The sequence below is a fragment of the Sceloporus undulatus genome, chromosome 4, assembly GCF_019175285.1.
Source record: "Sceloporus undulatus isolate JIND9_A2432 ecotype Alabama chromosome 4, SceUnd_v1.1, whole genome shotgun sequence".
Classification (NCBI taxonomy): Eukaryota; Metazoa; Chordata; class Lepidosauria; order Squamata; family Phrynosomatidae; genus Sceloporus; species Sceloporus undulatus.
In genome coordinates this window covers 96,634,470-96,654,079 of record NC_056525.1, presented here as the reverse complement: position 1 = coordinate 96,654,079, position 19,610 = coordinate 96,634,470, and the positions used below count along the sequence as shown (strand labels likewise).

Sequence of the window (19,610 nt, the reverse complement as noted above, 5' to 3'; positions counted from 1 at the left end):
AGTGGCAAATGGGTTCTGCAAGTGATATAATCCTTTCTAGTTAACTTAGTTCCTAGGCATACCTGTCAGAAATTGACAGATATTTTGTTTTTACCCCAGTATCTTCAGACTGATGATTTTATCAGCTCAGAAGGTACTTGAGTACAGCTCCCATTTTGAGCAAGATGCAGACATGTTATGGAATGGCAAGGCTCTCCACATGTTATCATTCAGCCAGCTGAGTAGAAATTCCCCTATGCTTAACTGTTCTGATCGATGTACACCCACTGCAAGCTTCAGAATTTTAAAGTAATTTAAGGCCTGTGCTGTCTCGTCCTGTATATACTTGTTTGTATAAAAGGATTTAATAAATTCATAATGATGTTTGAACAGTTAGTGTATATAACTGCAGTGGATCCTTGTTATCTTCTAGGGTTTGGTGCCAGGGCCCCCCATGGATAACAAAATCTGTGGATGCTCAAGTCCCATTAAATACAGTAGCATAGTAAAATAGTGTTCCTTATATAAAATGGCAAAATGAAGGTTTGCTTCTTGGAATTCATACATTTTAAAAATATTTTCAAACCTTTGATTCTTCAATTCATGGATAAATCCATGGATACAGAAGGTTGACTGTATAAGACATATGACTTATAGGAAGCTGTTCTTTCAGGATTTGTGAGTGAGACAAAAATAATGGATTTATGATCCTTCCCAATCCCATTATTTTCTTTTAAATATGAAACACTCTGCTCCTAGTTAGCATTTCTGAAATGATCAGGATATATCTATAATTAATCATTTTTACAACTTTGCCAAATGCTTACTTTTCTTTAGGTTAAGAAATGGAGTAAAATTCTGCAAAGTTCAACACTTTCCTGAGGTATTTTTCTTTTACTTTTTCAAATACAGATATCTTAAATGTCACAGTTGATTCTGAATAATAGATCAGCATGAATACTAAACTGTAGATTCATTGTTTACTTACTGAAATGTATATGTCTGATTACATTTGATCACTTAATAAGATCTTTGAGGTGGGTTACAACTAAAATAAATGAAAATATTTTTTGCTTAAACATGTTTTATCATATTGCTTTTTAAAGGTTCTATAATTAGGCATGATTCACACATTTAATATAATGTTTTGAAAATGTGACTTCTAGATGGATGTGTGAATTATTTCTATTGAAAGGAACTGCGTTTAATCTGTTCTGGGATTATAATTAAACCTCTGTGATACCTAATTTATAATGGCAGTTTCTCATATGTAAGTTATCACTTGACACTAGTCAATGAAGAATAAATGTGCATGTGTGAATTTAACTTTTAACACAGAAGATAGGGTTGCCATTTGTTCCAGAAAACCTGGAAAATCCCAGATTGAAGAAACTAAAAATGTCCTGGCCCGCTGGGCCATTTGAAGCAGTAAGTCCTGGATTTCTCCTTCATCACAGGGCAATGAATAGGTTAAAATGTGGTAGTGGTGAAGAAGCAGTAAACTGTGCAAGAAGTCTGGCACTGGCAGGATCCTCATCCCACCCTGCAGGCTCCGGTTCCTACTGCACAGGGATAGCATTTCCACATTATTCTTCCATTCCCTCTCCTCTACACCCAATAGGCCCAGAAGGTGGGAAAGGAGACAAGCAGAGATGGCCTTGTGTTGTATGGTGATTCTCGGTGTCTTGAGCCTAGTGCTAGGCAGCATGGTGAAGCTTTGCTTCCAAACAGCCTCGAGAGAGTAAAGGGAGTCCCTTTACTTGGAAAGCTTCTCTCTGCTTGGAAACCTCTCTCTCCACATTAGCTAGCGGGGGAAAGAAGAAAAAAGAGCTTTTAGCTTGGTACTGGTACTGAAATTGAAACATAATGGTAGAAAAAGTGCAATAATTAATGAGTTGAATTTGCATAATCAAAATTCAAATTAATAATATGCATAATTTTAATAATTTGCATAATATGCAAATTAGATGCAATATATGAGGGACTGGAATATGGCAACCCTAATGGAAGAGGATGTTTCCAACTAATTATCAAAGTAGCAATCCATGCAAGAATCACTCATTCTTTTGGTTCTGATGGTTACATGATATGTAAATGAGGTTGGCAAGAAATATGATAGTATCCCAGAGTTACATCCCTATAAACTAGATTAGTAAAATCTATTTTTGGGTGGTAGACTTGCTTGAACAACTGAGATTATTATTAGAGGAGGTTGCTCATAATAATAACAACAATAATAAATTTTATCTATAGCCCACCTCTCCCTATGGATTGAGGTGGGTTACAACAAACAATAAGGGAGGAGAGGAAGGAGGAGGAGAGCAGAAAGGAAATGGTTTTAGCAAGTAGAAGACAAATTCTGAAGCGGAAGAGAAACTGGTTTGCTGCGAGGGGTGCAATGCTTATGAGTACAGTATGACCCTTGTATCCACGGGACCAGTACCTCTGGTTTTGCTTACCCATGTTCTGGCCTTCTGGCCAGTCTCCTTCCTCATCTTTTCTTTCTGTGAGGGAGGGAGGGAGGGAAGCAGTGCCACTACCTGGTTCCTTCTTCTTTCCCTTCTTCTCCTGCAACATTCCTTTCCATCCTTGCCCATTGCATGACAAGGAGAATGGGGGGCTGCCCCCTCATCACCCCTATCAGTTTCGTGTACAGCAGCTAGTCAGCCAGCAGCATCTGCCTTGGCTGTGCCCAGCTCGCTACTGCCTCTAGTTCTTTTCATGTGAGAGAAGTGGAGAAGGGCTGACTGCAAGAAATTGTGCATGGGCACGGCACTCTTGAATGCAAAAACAAAAGGAAGGAAGGCCACACTCTTGTATCGTATGCAAGAGTGTGACACCTGCCACCGAGAGAGGCACACAGCTTTGTGCAATCCACCCCTGGCACCTCTCTCAGCCAAGAGGCACGAACAGGAGATTGCGGCAACTTGGGTGCAGCTGAGGCAGCTGCTGCTAGCCAGCTGACTGCTGTGGAAAGCAAGGAGAGGTACCGTAGATAGGGGATAGCCCTTTGTCGTTACTCCATGAGCAGTGAGGATGGAGAGAAGTGCACAGAGAGTTTGCCGAGCCCTGCCAGGAGGGAGAGAAGGAAGGCAAGTAGAGGCAGGAAGGAAGCTGGATCAGGATGGTATTGCTGCCTCCCCCCACCATGCTGTCTCGTCCAGCCTAGGATTCGCTACTATCCACAGTTTTGCTTGTCTGTGCAAAAATCTGGGAATGTATCTCCCACAGATACGGAGGTTGTACTATATTATATGTTTCTGTCCCAGAGGACATACTGTTCAAGCACCTGCAGGCCTGATGCTTTCATAACTGGCCCTGGAGTGACATTTTAATGAGAACACAGAACCAGGTTATTAACTATTTAAAGTGCTACATAATTTAATACTAAAATGAGGTAAACATTGGTTTTCAAATGAATATACTCTTCTTTGCAGATCTTATGTATTCATCTCAAAAGATTCAGGCATGACCTTATGTTTTCTACAAAAATTGGGACTCATGTGTCCTTTCCCTTGGAAGGGCTTGATCTTCAGCCTTTTCTTGCTAAGGACAGTCCAGCTCAAATAGTGATATATGATCTTTTATCAGTCATCTGCCATCATGGAACTGCCATCAGTAAGTACATATTGTACATGCTTTCTTCCAGGTTGCATATATTCTTGCATGCTGCTTTTTAAGTAATTAATGTGGAATTAAAGGCTTTCATTGCTTGCATTGCATTTCTGACACTGAAAATTATCTCTTCTTGAATTTAGATGGCCATTATATAGCCTATTGCCGGAATAACTTAAATAATCGATGGTATGAGTTTGATGATCAGAGCGTCACTGAAGTAACAGAATCTACTGTCCAAAATGCAGAAGCTTATGTTCTCTTCTACAGGTGAGAAAACAAGTGAAAAGTGTGGGAAATAATGGCATTGATTAAGACTTTGCTGCTGCCAGCAGGATATTCCCTTGAACAGAGTTCTCATCCCTGTCAGCTGAAGGGCCGGGACACTTGGTTCATTTTCCTTTCTCCCTGCAGCTGCTTGTCCCTTTCACTTATTGGCTGGAAGATGCCTAAACTTGCTTCCTTGCTCCCTTTTTCTTGTTGGTTCCTTGCCTTGGATCAAATGCCTTCTATGGGCAGAAAGGTTCATCTGTTCATGGAATATAGAGCATGAATTTAGCTCATTGTCTTGCTGTTTCCTGGAGTTTTGATCAGCTGCAGCATAAAAGGCTTGGCTTCTTTGAAGATGTTTGTCTGCAGAACTTTGGTGCATTTCCCCCTGTGTTCTTAGATTTTTTAACACCTTCGGTTTCTCTGGGCTCTTTCCAAGGGACCTAGTTTTTACTAGTATTCCCTCTAATAATTTTTAAAATACATTCTTGGAACTTATTTAATTGTTGTCCTAACCTTAATCCATGTAAAAAGATACAGAAAGCACTTTCCATCTCTTTTTTCAGAAACTGCATGCTGTATAAGCTTAAGAGATTTGATTTTAATGTTATAATCTTATTAACAAGGGCTGTGAAAAAATTTCTTTGTCAAATGTCTATTTCTGATGTAAAACTAGAGAATGAGCTGAAGCGACTCACATGTTACCTTTTTAAGTGTAATAGTCCTGTTAATTTTTAATACTTTATAATTTTAACACTCCATGCAGTGGTTAACAAAAATCCCCACATAGGTTATTGTAGTGAACTTGAACACTGCAGAGAGATCACTTTGAGGGAATAACTTCAGTCTCTTCATTTGAATTCATAGGAGAGTACATGTAAAAGGATTGTAAAATCAGATAAAATGCAATTGCAACAGGAAGGAGCTGTTAGTAGTCTAGCAGCTGGGAGCTGGAGAACAAGGAGATTCACTGTAGTAGTTTGAAACACATCAGCTCCAGTGATTGAGGACTTTTAAAAAAATGTGAGCTAGATCAGGAGAAGAAAATAAATGTTCCAGTCTTAAGAGTAAAGACATTCTATGAATGAGGAATGTAAGTTGTGAAAAAATAAACCGATAAACTAAATGATTAGAGAAATTTTGCTTGCTTTAAATGACAGATATTGGCCCCCAAAATGGGAAACCTTGCAGGGAAAAGTGATCCTTATTTAGCAAACTGTAAGGAATTTTGCTGTGAGTGGGGTAGCAAAATTACACAGTAGTATCTGATCATAATCATCCCCTTTCCCTCCATCATTCCCTTCTCCTTTTGTTTTGTGTCTTTTAGATTGTAAGCCTGAGGGCAGGGAACTGTCTGATTAAAAATAATATTGTAAGCCGCCCTGAGAGACATTAGGGCTGAAGGGCGGGATATAAATACCTAAATAAATAAATAAATAAATAAATTGTGCATGTGACACACGCCACTATGATACCCCTGAGCTTTTCCCTAGTGGATGCACACATACTTTGACTTTCATTGCCATATTTAGTGGCATTTTACAGCTGTAATTCAGATCAAAAGAAGTATCATAAACTACAACAAAAAGTTATGTGGAGTGAGGTCCATTAAAAAAAAACTTTAAGACTTAGAGTGAGAAGGATCAAGTGTTTCATAATGTATTTTTGGCTTCATCATCCATAATAACATTAACTTTGTATGAGCTGTAGGCTTTAGGGTTTCCATAAGTCAGAAATGACTTGAAGGAACATAACAACAATAACAAAGAGCATATGAATAAGGTCTACAGAGTATCTTTTGCAGTGGGATGAGAATTGGCTATGTTTGGTCAGGGCTGGGGGTTTTAGAAGACGGTGAACTGGTAATCAGATGACATAAAATAACTTGCATTACTTGAATACTGAGTTCTAAAAACCTTCTCTTTGAGGTGCCTATTTTGGCGTATTTTGTCAAAGAGCACTTTGAATTCTCGCAAGAAAATGGTTGCAACAGCACTGGGCTACCTTGCTGGGCTGGCATAACCCACAGACCCCCATCCACAATCCTTCTTCTGTCACAGGGATATGAAATTATTAGTTTAATTTCCCTGAATTGGTAGGATAGGGTTTTTTTAATGTTTACAGTTTCAAGGAAAAATTCTTTTAAATCAGACCCAAATTAGAAACATTATTAACTACAATCTTTGTTGCTTCCATTTCAGTGGGGTGACAGGCAAAATTTTAAATCATAGAAATTGAAAGGACCCCAGTAGACACATTGTAGGCACTCTAATTATTATTATGGGCCAGCAGTCACTTACTATATAGAGAGACCACAACAATACCTTTAAAACGCATCAGGAAATCCCTTCTCTAAAAACAGTGAAACATTATGGGATTAAGCTTGTGGTTTGGAAAAACAAATGGGCAGAGTTATGGCTACACATTTTGCCTCTTTATCTTAACCTCCACAAGAATAGAAACTTGTCTTTAAAAAAAATGAAATCAAGGATTCTGGAGATTGCATCTTATATGAAGATGGAAGATTAATCCCATTTTTCCCCACTGAGAATGCCCATGGCTGCTGTGATAATTTATACAATTAATATAGTTTCCAGATTGTAGTAAGGAACTCCAAAAGGTTTTTCCAAACAAGCTCATTGCTGTGAAAGTGATACCAATAAATTTCTTATTTGGCAAACCTATATCACACTGACTATATTATTTCTGTATTTTTAGGATGTCTTGGAAAATATGTAGAAGCAGCATCATTACGTCAAAATGAGCAGTATTCATTTGAGTTTACCTAGGAAAGCTCTCTTCTAGTTCAATGCAGAGAGTCCATGTTTGGTGGATGGCATTAGTGGTAGTGGACTCAGAACCTATCTGTACCTCTTGCTGACTATATGCATGTGCATTTTTCTGTGCATATTAACAAAAATAAATTTAGGAGGGACAGGACCCCCCATTTTGGGGGCATTCATGGCAAGTGTACCAGAAGTGTCTGTAGGTTAGATAGTACCATTAAAATAAATGAGTTCCCATCAGTGTAAGAAAAGTCTGATGTATTGCACTTGTGGAGGAAAATAATGTGCTAGCTTTTGTTAGACTATATAGATTTGCAAGTTAATATCTAAATATTTTCTCTTTACAACAAATCAAAATTTGCATCATTTCCTTGTCTTTTAAAATTGGAAGCTCTTTCTTGTGAGCAGTAAGAATATTTATAGTATACATACCTATATTAATTCATTAGATACCTTCAAATTAAAGTTACTGCCTTATAAACATACAGAACAATTTGGACTAAATTTAGTAGCTACTTCCAGTTTGAGTAACCTATAGAGTCAGTTGCTGAATTGTAAATATGTATGTAAATCCTAATGTTTCATGTTGTTTACTCTGGTTGGTACTAGTAATTGGATTTAGGCCTATGAATCTGAAGAACTATTGTTGTGTTACTTGAATTGGACACTTCAATATATGTAAATAAAAATGATTATGCTATTTTATTTTCAATAGGAGTTGAGATAAGATTATCTACATAAATGATCTTTAATATTACTTCTTTTCAATAGAAAAAGCAATGAAGAAGCCAAAAAAAGAGAGACAGAGGCTGTCAAATCTTAATGTGATGGAACCAAGCCTCCTCCAATTTTATATTTCCCGACAGTGGCTGAATAAATACAGGACTTTTGCAGAGCCGGGACCTATTTCAAATAATGATTTCCTCTGTATACATGGAGGTAAGACTGCTGTTATGGAAACTGTCCCCCTGTGAAGATGAAAGCTTGTTTTGTTACTTTGGAACAATACATTTACTGTTTTCCTTGACCTTGCCTCTTTGCCGGCAGAGTTTCACTGTTACCATCTTACAGAATTGAGTATCTCATGTAATTAGTTCAGGATGTGATCATATGCCCTGATTTCCCTTTTTATTTTATTAACAGTAGAAATGACTTCTTTTAGAGTTTAACTCTTTTGAGGTATGCCTCCTGTTGAAGATTAAATTGGGAGTGTGCTGATTTAAAATTACATGCATATATACACATACATTTCATGTAGATTGCTTGTTGTTGGTTTTAAATAATAATAATAATCGCCAGTGGACATCTAATATTTAAGTTAAAAGCTATAGTAAAAATTGTGTTAGATCATAATTATATATAAGATATGAGCTACAAAGACCAGTATCTTCATCATCCAACAGCAATTTGCTTTGCTGTTTATGTTCACATAGGCTTAAGTCTTCCCCCCCATCATCATTTATTTCCACACTTAGCCTCTGACAGAGGGGGCAACTGACTCTGTTAAACTTCTAAAAATCTTTAGTGTTTCCTAAATCAGCAAAAGAAGAATCTTGCCTGCTAATTTCAGGCACACTGATAAGGAAGAGGCAAAAGTATTGGGGGAGAGGATGTCAGCGTTTCATTAGATGGTCAGGTGCAAAACACTAAAAGCACTTTCAACTCTTATTTCTAATGTAGTGAAGTCCCAAATAAAAGGGCTCACATATTTCTTTGAATCAAGTTCTTAATCCTGCATCCATTCCAATTTAAGTTAGGTGATGGCTTTATCATTCTTGGAATGCCTTTTATTTTAAAGCACACTATTAAAGTTGTCCCATTTAGGAGAACAAAACTTTGTTTGAAATAGGGGGAAATTCTTTTGGTTCAGGGCTTTTTCGTCTGTAGATTGACCCCTGGAAAATAAACAAGTTTGCATTTCCTCGGCAGTATGGATACCCCTAAAAGTTCTAAATGACATCACTCAAGTCATGTTACCTGAAAACTAATTGATGGTCCATATTTTAAAAACCTCAAAGAATCTTATCCATAATGGTTGGATGCTGTTTTTAAAACTGATTCACACATCTATAAAAGTAATTCTAGTAGGAGCAACAAAACTTCCACAATTCATGTTTAGAAGCACAAGGCTGCTAGTGGATTGTGTCAGAATTCAACCCTTTGGTTTGAAATAAAGTAGAATGAGCTTCTTCTTTCTCTCTCGCTCAAGCCTTTTATACATTCCCTTCTGGCAACAAACCTTCATATCAAAAGAATGAGAGGTTTGTGGGGGAACTTTTGGGAATTGATGTATCTAGTGAAGCAATGAATTACTGAGCAGTGCTTATGAATGACATGTTGAACCCAAGCAGGTACTCAAAGTTTCATTTACCTGTTTTAAAATTTTGTAACTTTTGTGCAAATTATAGGAATAAAATTTTCTATACATATTAATGGGATAACTGTACTTCAAGTTTATACGTCTCTTACTCAGTTCTAGGGGAAGATTATGCTAGCAACTTATTTTGACAGCTTGAACCACTCAGCTTGATGAAACTTTCAGACATTTGTTTTATTTATTGAAAATATTTTTAAAAGATAAAAATATTGAAAGGCTTGGTCTTCATTTCCACAGGAGTTCCACCACACAAGGCTACATCCATTGAGGACCTGGTTGTAATGCTGCCTCAGAACATTTGGGATAGCTTGTACAGCAGGTAAGCTTCCATTTGTAAAACACAATGTTTTTTCTACGCTAATCAAATAGTAGCTGGGAAAAAGAATTTGATATTTATAAAGCCTTTGTGCGAAATTGTACAAAATATTTTATTGTCTCCATTTACATGTTCTGCTCTCAGAAGGATCTTTAATCCAACAAAAAACTTTTGTGAACAAAAGGCAGGGAAACAGTTTTTGTTGATTCTTCCTTGCAAGCCTCAAACTGTTCCCAAATGTTACCCTCTATAATGGTGTGAGAAGTGGTTGTGGAAGGGAGGAACTGCTGGACTGGGGGAAAGGAGCATATATGTACATAATATGTAATAACTCCCACTTCCTTTTGCTCATATAAATCTGCTGGATTATAGAGCCTTCTGTGTATGGAACAAAAGCATTAGATGATAATTATTGTCTTTCTGCATACCTGTAGCAAACTATCTTCACTTTTTAGTTTTCTGCCTCCAGTAAGCAACTAGACTTGTTTCATAATAGTTGAATTATTAACCTCTTCATTTCAAAAAGTCTTGGGCTTGAGTGTTTTTAGCATACTGGGTTGTATGCTAGGCCCCTTCACTCCAGTATAGTAGATGGACAATGACAAGTTATTCTTGGCAAGGCTGAGGCCTTGAAATATTGCACACCCAACCTGTATCTTGAAGGGGTTAGTGCTTGAGGACAGGTGGCAAGAGGAAGAAAATGTTGCTTTGCAAAAATAGAAATGAAAATTATGTTTGTGTTTTAGTGTAACTTTTGGGACTGGCTCCTAACACGTTACAGAATTTGAGAGATAGAAAAATAATGATAGCATAAGGTGATCTTGTAGTGTCTTGCCTATGTCTCTGTGCTAATGAGTAGAGTAATCTCTCATGATGTAAGCCAGAAAACCAAATGTAGAATTGAGGCTGCGGTTGTCTGCATGTTTTCTTTGGAGTAATTCTTATTGGACAAATTTCATCTTAAATCTGAGAAAATTTATGAAGGATTTGGCTGTAAATCTGGTATGATACTCATTTTAGAGTTGTAAAAGGAAGGAAAGAGTATCTTATAAAAATAATAAAATGGTGAAACACATGCAAGGTTGAAAAACTGGCTGTTCCAAATTCATCATTATTTTAATCTCAGAACCATGTTTGCATTATGTTTTCTGCATGATTCTATTTTTGACAAAACAAGTGACATAATCCTTGTCAAGCTTATTTAGCTCTTAGGTACAGCGTAGCAGATAAATATAGTTTACAGTATAAGCCATAAGCGGCTTAGAATCTAGTAATCGTTTTCACATAATAGAATGAGATGAAATAGGATAAAATGTTGTCTTTTATGTGCCAAAATCTTTTAGCTAATAACATAAAAAATACAAGCAAAATTTTGAAAACAAACCTAAAACTTATGCTCTGTAGGAAGCTGATAGAGTAGCTATACTTTGGTGTGAGTTCTTGCATCTTTAGTGTGCTTTTTCCAACCATCCTTTTATCTTTGCACTGGAGCTGGATCTTGACCTCTTGGGTAAGAAGCCTTGCTTTAATGCCTGTGGATAAATCTAATACCATGGGCATCTGAGCTGTCCATCTTCAAGTGGTTAGAAGAGCACATTCAAAACTTGTGCTACAGAATGTACAAAAAGAATGGTGTTCCACAAACACAAAGGAAAACTCTTTCAAACCTTTGTTTGAATATGTAATGAAATAAAATAATTTATTTCGGAAAAGTTTATGTACTGCTAGCTTTCATAAAATCAGAGAAGGCAACAGGTAAGATTACAAAAGGCACAACATAAGGTAGTTATTCTTTTTTCTCAACAGTACCAAAATATAGTGGGCCCTTCCTATACGCAGGGGATCCGTTCCGGAGCCTCCTGCATATGAGAAAAACTGCCTATGCTGGAATCCTATGGATTCCTATGGTGGCACATTCCTGTGTACAGCAGTGCACGCCTGCAGCACTTGCACCATTTTGTCCACCAGGGCTTGCCATCTGCGTGAGCTCAAGTCTACGGATGGCAAGCCCACGGATGGCGTGGTCAGACTGTAAATGTTTCAGTATCTGTGCCACTTGTTAGGTCCCTCAAAACTGCTCTCTGGTAGGATTTCCTCTACCAAAGCCATTGGATTCATTACTGACAGTATCTACACCATCCATAGATGGGTGAGGAGTTTCAGAACCTTAAGTGAACCCATTTCCAGTAAACATAAAATCTATCAGATGCTTTGTCCATTCATCAGTCAAGATATTATGTATTTGTCCATTTTTGAGTATTGAAATTTTTTGGAGTGTACAGATTTGAAATGATTGTAATATCCCAAATTCTAACAAATAGAATATTCCTTTCAAACTAAATCCCAATAAGTCATGAATGGATACATATGTCTTTATTGGCTTTGGTCTAATTGTGATTTAGGCAAATAGAAAAAGCAAAGAACCTTGAGGAATCCCTCCAAGCAGCCCCTCAATTTACTCCTCCTCTTCTACAACATCTTCCCAATTTCTGAAGCAGTTTTTTTAGATGGAAGCAAGGGATATTGACAGATGTCACATATCCCTTTCTTTTTAACAGAAATGGAGAGTGGTCCATTCTGCAAGCAGGAGATCTGTGGATCCATGGATCCAACATGGTTTTTCTGTTGTTAAGTTATTATTATTAATATTATTATTATTATTTATAGTATTTATACCCCACTCTTTAGCCAAAAGGCTATCAGAGCAGCTTACATTTTTTAAAAAATTAGACAGTTCCCTGCCCTCAGGCTGACAGAGTTACTTCAGGAAGTATGCATGGGGAATTCCACAGAATCACGCAGCCCCTGTGTACTCTCAAAATTTGCTCTGGTGTTTTGAAGGACCCACCATAGCAAATTTGGGAGAGGATGTATGGTGCTGAAGCTGGAAGGAGAGAGGCTCATTCTGCAGTTAGCCTTCCATTCTCTTGGCTTCCATACATTGTCTTAATAACTTGGCAAATCCTTTTTTCATCAAGCAGCATATCCCATAACTGTAGATACCTGTCTCTTCCTTACCAGTAACTTTAGATCAGCAGCAGAATATAATGTTTAAGTAAGTTCTGTTTTAATATGCTAATACAACTGTTTTCTTTGGGGGTTGATTACACATATCAATATTTTGTTGAAGACTGGGGTAAAATGGTTAGAATATTACAGTGATAGGCAAGGTGGAGTCATTTGTATCTTTCTAATATTTTAGCTATGTATGTCGTTTTGCTTTCTTATATATCAGAATCCTTTCCCCATGTTATCCATATATAGGATGTATGTATGGATAATAATACAGCTGCACTCTGCATTTAGCACCTCTCTCACCATTGTCTGTGATGGTGCTGCTGCTGTTGCACCCACATCCCATAAACATTGCCCAAACATCTGCAGAGGACTTCTACACTGGAGAAGCTGAACACACCTCATGTAGTCAGAGCCTCTGTGCAATTGCAGATCCCAGTTGCATGGAACACCTATAAGAGTTCAACTGCCCACTCATGAAGGTTTCCATTTGAAGACTTTGGGAACAGACATATGGACATCAGCAATGGAGCTGAGCATGCAGCTTCTGTCCCTCTTATACACACATGTTTTATTTGTGGAAAACACACAAAAAAGAGTTTAAGATTTTAATTAATCAGAATCTATTTTTTTCATGATAAGGGTATGTGAACTGTTTAATAATCTACTAATTATAGGTATGGTGGAGGACCAGCTGTTAACCATCTGTATGTTTGTCATACCTGCCAAGTGGAAGCAGAGAAAATAGAGAAAAGAAGGAAGACAGAACTGGAAATGTTTATTCGGGTAATGTGTCCTTCCTTTTTAAAATAACTTATGGTTTTGTTTTTGGTTTTTTAAGTGTTACCTTCACAAAAGTGGTGGCTTGGATCATCAGACCCATGAGAAACACTCTGCCTATGGGATACTTCCATTGTGAGGAACTCCTCCCTCCCCCCATTTAATTTGGCAGTTGAATGACTCCTGAAATAGCATGGGAAGTGGTACAAGGCCTATAAAATAAAAAGATATATATATATATATATATATATATCGATCGTTCTCCTCTGGATCAAAGAGCCTTCCACAAACAGAAAGGTTTCTGTTCACACTAGGTCAGCTCAAGATCCAAGCCAAGATGTCTACATTAACTTTTATTTAGGTTTTCATGACTGAAATACTTTGTAATGGTATTTTTACCACACACAGTATCCATTTTGTCATGTGATGGTGAAATTTCAGCACTGGGGCAAGCATCACAGCCATCTCATTCTCCAGTTTCTTCATTTTTATGTCATGTATTTCCCTGTTATGAGTACTTTCCTTGAGTCTGGCCATTTCAAGTTTGATTTTCCACATTTCTAAACTTTCTTGAGGTTCAGAAATGGCCGTTTCAACACTAGCCACCACTTCTTCTCCGACCTCCTCTTTCTCTACCATTTTCTCATGGTTGGAGGTTAGACTTTGATGGGATACATACCGCCCCTTTGGGGCGGCCTGCACCCGCCCCTTTCCCCGACAGATTGGGGCCTCAGCTGCCACAGCGGCAGCCCCGAGGCCCCAGTCCGCCGCTTTTCCAGGCTGCTGGGAAGCGGCAAAAGGCTGCTTCCTTGCAGACTGGAAAGGGGTGTCCTTGGGGCCTCAAGCCTCAAGGACACCCTGACAGCGGCGGGAAGAGGGAGAAAGGGGCTGCTCGGGAAACGGAGCTCCTTCTGGCACCGCTGAAAGGGTGCCACAAGCGCCATTTAGCAGCGCCAAGACGTCACGTCCGCGTCGTCCCATTTGGAGGCGGCGCGGCTGTGACGTCATAATGGCAGCGCCCATGTAGAAAGGGCACCACCATTCCAATGCCGTGGCAATGTACTAGGGTTGCAGGGCGTCTGGAAAGGATGCCCCGAGGCAACCCTAGTATGTGTGCAGGCCAGCACTTTGCGCCGGTCTGTACAGCACCTTTGTTAGGAGGCATGTTTTCAGTATTTCCCTACAAATACAGTGGTACCCCGGGATACGAATGCGCCGCCTTACGAAATTTCCGGGTTACGAAAAAAATCCATTAAAAAAAACTGTTCCGGGTTACGAAGGTTTTTTCGGGTTACGAAAAATTTTTTGGTGCTTTTCGGCGCTATTTCACACGAAATCGCGGCTTTTCCCCATTAGCGCCTATGGCTTTTTTGGCTTACGAAGTATTCCGGGTTACGAAAGCGGCGGCGGAACGAATTAATTTCGTAACCCGGGGTACCCCTGTACCTAAATCTTTTACCTCAGGAAAGATACTCAAATGTGACCGTGTTTCCGCTTAATAACACAAATCCACTTGAACTTTATAGTTAGATGAATGATTCCTTACTTTGCCACCAATGTTTACCTCAGGAATCATTTGGTGTGTGTGTTTTTTCTCTGCCAACTAGTCTCTTATGATTACCTCAGCAATTTACCTCAGAGACTAGTCTTAAAATCATACTCTAGCGTGGTCAGTTTCTAAGCAATCTCCTACAAATACCCTTGTATGAATACCTCAGAAATCACTTTACTGACACCAACTCCTAGATTTTAAAATATTGAACTTCCTATTTCCAAGTTCACATATAATATTGGGTGTCTGGTATTTCGCACTCAGACCGCTATAACCAAAAGCACACTTCTGGCCACCAGATTTGTCGAATCCCAACGCTCTAAAACTGTAACATTCCTTTCTACAGTCCCCTACAATTTACCTCAGCAAATTACCTCAGGGACTGGAATTAACCCTCTTATCCAGCCTGGTCAGTCTCCAGGTAATCTCTTACACAGTACCCTTGACCATTACCTCAGAGATTAACCTCACTGATTTATGCCTCTTTATTTTAACTGTTGAACTTTTTACTTTCTAAATTCAAATCAAATCTTGGGTTTCTGGTAACTCGAACTCATAACCCAGTAACACCAATTGTCTCAAGCACACTTCTCATCATATTTCCAGCCACTGGATTTTATGTATCCCAGCGCTGCCTACCAATTTACGTGATGCACACCCACAATCCTTTCCTATAGTGGCAGGCACCTGGGAATTCTTCTCCCACCGCTGCCACCAAATTATGTGACAGCCCACTCTAGACTAGTGTTTAGTAGCGTGTTTCTGTGTTTTAAAACTCAGGTCAAGTGGTGTTCTAAACAATAACCAAAGTGTATTTAAAAATATAATTGTATAAAGTATCAATGATATGAAGTTGATATTTTAGTCTTTCTTGGTCACTTAGTTCCAGATGTATCTTTGTATTCTTATTATTAACTCAGCCACCCAGGCTATGAAATCCCTCAGGATATAACAGAACTGCAACTCAACCAGTCAACTCTTTACATTATCAAAGTTACTGTTTCCAAGGACATTTACCCTGCTCTTTTCTCTTGTTTAGTTTCTCTAAGCTCTATCCTGCCACTCAGGCAAAATATAACTCGCAGGTTATTTCTTTGAGATATCTCCCTAACTCGGAGTATCTATCAGGTTGTAAGCCCATGAGCTGACCACAGCACTATTCGCAATCCCAAAATCATCTCTCGTTGATTGAGAACAATCACCAGTGTTCAAAACGAAGGCTTATTAAAGATGTATGTTTGATATCAGTCTGAATTTTTCCCCCTCTCATTTGACTGTGTGCTCTAAACGTAACAAATATTAGCTGTTCTCTGTTTTAAGCTGCCTTGAGACTCACAGCTGGGAAATGTGGAATGAAGATAAAATATAATAAATGAAAATATTAAAGGTTTCTTATTGAAATTATTATTCTGTAACTGCAGTATAACTAGAAATCTTGAAGTATAATTCTAAAATCTACTCAGAAGTAAGTCTGACTGTATTCAAGGAAGTGTCATAAGGGACACAAAGGTTGCAGTCTTAGAACTTATTTTTAATGTCTTTCAGCTCAATAAGGCATTCCAGGAAGAAGATTCTCCATCCATATTCTATTGTATCAGTATGCAGTGGTTCAGAGAATGGGAAGGGTTTGTGAAAGGCAAAGACAGTGGTGAGTAGCTTTCAGAAAACATGTCAAGTTGGTAGTAGTCACTTAACTATGCACTTACCGTTTTATCCATCAGTAAATTACTGTGGTAAAGTAAAATTCTGCCAATGTGCAGATACTTTGTTAAAATGAAGAGAAAATAATGACTAATACAAGTTTTGGCACATGATAAAATGTGCATATGGGAAACTACCACAGCTTACAATGAAACTACTATAACAGACATGCTATATTTGCAGATGCAAACTGAATCAATACAATACCTTACAAATTTGCTTGCACTTTAAGGAGTTTTTATAACATTTTTAATGGATTTTTTTTGGGGGGGGGGGTAAATGTCTGTTTAATGATTTGGGCAGTGGTTCAGAAATGTTTTTTAAAGCTGTTTATAGTGCAAAGTTGCTGTGTTTCCACCCCCTCCAAAAAAGCGCAGCTAAAGATATGCAGTTCCTTGTGTGCTTGTAGACAGGTTAATTGAAATTTGGTGCTGGTTCTTAAAAATCCCATTTTAATATCATGGATCTGTTTTGCTGATAACTCAGTATTTTATTTAACTTGTTTAGAAGTAGCAAAAAGAGATAATGCAGAAAGTACAAAAGTGGTGTTCCTGTGTACTCCTCTAATCTTACAATGCCGTTACATTCCATATAATATATTTTTCTGTATATTAGATCCTCCAGGACCCATTGATAATGCCAAAATTGCTGTCAGTAAATGTGGTACAGTTGTTCTGAAACAAGGTATGGATTTACTGATAATCTCTTTTTCATTCAGTTTTTCCCCTTCTCTGTCAGTGGTGATGTGCATGTAGGATTTGCTGTGTCCCTGTCTCTATTTCTGCTGTGTGCAGGGCATATACAAAGTGTCTCACACTTTTACCACAGAGCTGGATCTAGATTGGCCCATTCTGTGAATGGAAGGGCTCCCTCTTCTTACAGGAGGCAGCAGGATCCACTGGAAACACCTGTAGAAATGTTCAGGCAGATGTATGAAGACACAGACTAAAAGAGTGAGGGGGCAAAGTTAGTGGGAGACAGAATTCCTTTATAATGTCAAGACTCTTTGTAAATGTTGGCTCCTTGAATGTCTTGAACATAGTAAAACATTTACTCATGGCAAAATAAAAATGTCACAATATATGTAATAGGGCTGGGCTGAATGTGCAGTACGGTTGTAGAAACTGATGAGTTGCTATCTTAGACCCATTAATGCTGCAAGCACAGTCCACTGTACAGTGGTACCCCGGGATACGAATGCGCCGCCTTACGAAATTTCCGGGTTACGAAAAAAATCAATTGAAAAAAACTGTTCCGGGTTACGAAGGTTATTTCGGGTTACGAAAGAAATTTTGGTGCTTTTCGGCGCTTTTTCGCACCAAATCGCGGCTTTTCCCCATTAGCGCCTATGGGTTTTCGGCTTGCGAAAGCTTTTCGGGTTACGAACGCGGCGGCGGAACGAATTAAATTCGTAACCCGGGGTACCCCTGTACTTGTATTTTCTTAGCTCTGGGTGCTTGGTATTAAAATATAGTGTCTCTAACCAAAATATTTTCAAAACCAACCTAGATCTTTAAAATGACCATTATATTTTTAACAAAAAATGTTTTTAGGAGCTGATTCTGGACAGATTTCTGAAGAAACATGGAATTTTCTACAAACAATATATGGGGGAGGACCAGAAATCATATTGAGGCCGCCTGTTGCTCAAATTGAACCTGAACCACTACAAAGTGAAGATAAGATTGAGTTAGAAACACGTGGTCTGTAGCCATCAAGGGTGTATTTTTAGGAGAGAACTTCCACTCAACATACATTCCCAAGATCTTTTGTTTTGCTGTTTTGTCTGTGGGGTGACAAGACATTGGGCATTAATTCATCTGTGGAAAATGAATTGAGATTTGTAGTATACACATTCTAAAAATGTATTAGAATTTTCAGAGACTGGTCTTCACTTGAAAATGTAATTTTTGTCCCATTTAATTGTAACTATGTGAAGTATAGATGGAAGATTTAGCCATTCTTTTAAACAGATCTATAAATTTACAGACTCTTTCAAATCAAATTTAGTCAAGACAAGATTAAAGGATCTTGAGAACTATTTGGTGGAAAGATATTAAATTTAACAAATAAAAATATGGTTCTAATTTCCTATGAAAACTCAGGAAAAGTTAGGTTTTGCTTTTGTTTGCACTACAGTTTTGAAGAAACATAATGAACTAAAAATTATCAAATGCTTTTGTTTTGGGATATCAGGTATGTGAATGATTCAGATAGGATTGCTTTCATCAGCAGATATTAATAAGTTTCTGTCTAATGTTTAAGATAATTTTTGACATATATAAGCTCATATAATCAATAGTATATGTATGTAAACAACCCCATTGTTGTGAAGAGTGTTTTTGAGAGCATGAGGTGGGTGTGTTTGTTGCTTGTGCTTTGGAGGTAATCTCTAGTCATTTTTAATGCACTGTTTCATCTGGAAAGAAATATTGTACAGTTATGCAATGCTCATTGGCATGATTTATTATGTCAGATGTTGACTTGAACACATGCAAGAAGATTGCAAAAGCATTCTTGATTATTCATATTGAAGTGTTGAATGTCACCTGAATGTCTTTCTTCCTGTATATTGCTACCATATTAGCAATATTATTAAATGCTAGCTCAATAAAAACAGTTTTTTAAATGGTAAGGTGTTTGAACTTCAGCTACACCAAAAAGCTGTGTATTGAGAATATTACTGAGTGTGATACATTTATCCATGATCAAAATGAAAGACACGATCTGTTTTTGACTGGAAAATCCTTCAAAAACGTATGCAGTCTTCCTTAATGTTTCAGTACCAACCATACAAATGACAATCAGGAAAACCAAAAGAGCTCAGCAAGAATTTAAATCTGGTAACTTTCTTCTGACTTGTAATTAAAAGTGTATTGTGCTAATAACTACCTACTCTGATGTGAAGATTTGAATGGAAATTTCACTATGTGATGAAGCACAAAGCACTCTTAATTCTTCTTTGTAAGTACAATCCTAGTGAAGCTAAAAGTGTCTGTACAGAAAATACCTTATTTCCATGTCATTTTGTTGGCATTTTGCTACAGTGGCCTCAAATTTTCAATAAGCATAGAAATGAGTGTGTGACCTCATATTGTCCATCATATTTTGGTTAATTAGAAATATTAGGGTTTGCATTTGATGGCTGTGTTTAGAGACAAAACACATATTAGACCCTTAGTACTTTGGTATAAACCAATGTCATAACTGCTAGAAAAG

The 19,610-nt window shown here is 37.9% G+C and overlaps 1 protein-coding gene across 1 annotated transcript in view; it reads left to right on the top strand.

Annotated features, from left to right (window-relative positions):
- The window catches only part of USP33 (ubiquitin specific peptidase 33), a 49,911-nt gene extending 30,885 nt beyond the window's left edge, over nucleotides 1-19,026 (top strand). The window contains 10 exon segments of the mRNA XM_042464246.1: nucleotides 817-862; nucleotides 3,417-3,597; nucleotides 3,738-3,864; nucleotides 7,422-7,440; nucleotides 7,442-7,589; nucleotides 9,265-9,346; nucleotides 13,036-13,144; nucleotides 16,236-16,338; nucleotides 17,007-17,075; nucleotides 17,945-19,026. Coding sequence (XP_042320180.1) covers nucleotides 817-862; nucleotides 3,417-3,597; nucleotides 3,738-3,864; nucleotides 7,422-7,440; nucleotides 7,442-7,589; nucleotides 9,265-9,346; nucleotides 13,036-13,144; nucleotides 16,236-16,338; nucleotides 17,007-17,075; nucleotides 17,945-18,102 — 1,042 coding nt within the window. The 3' untranslated portion in view covers nucleotides 18,103-19,026.
- The last annotated feature ends 584 nt before the right edge of the window (nucleotides 19,027-19,610 follow it).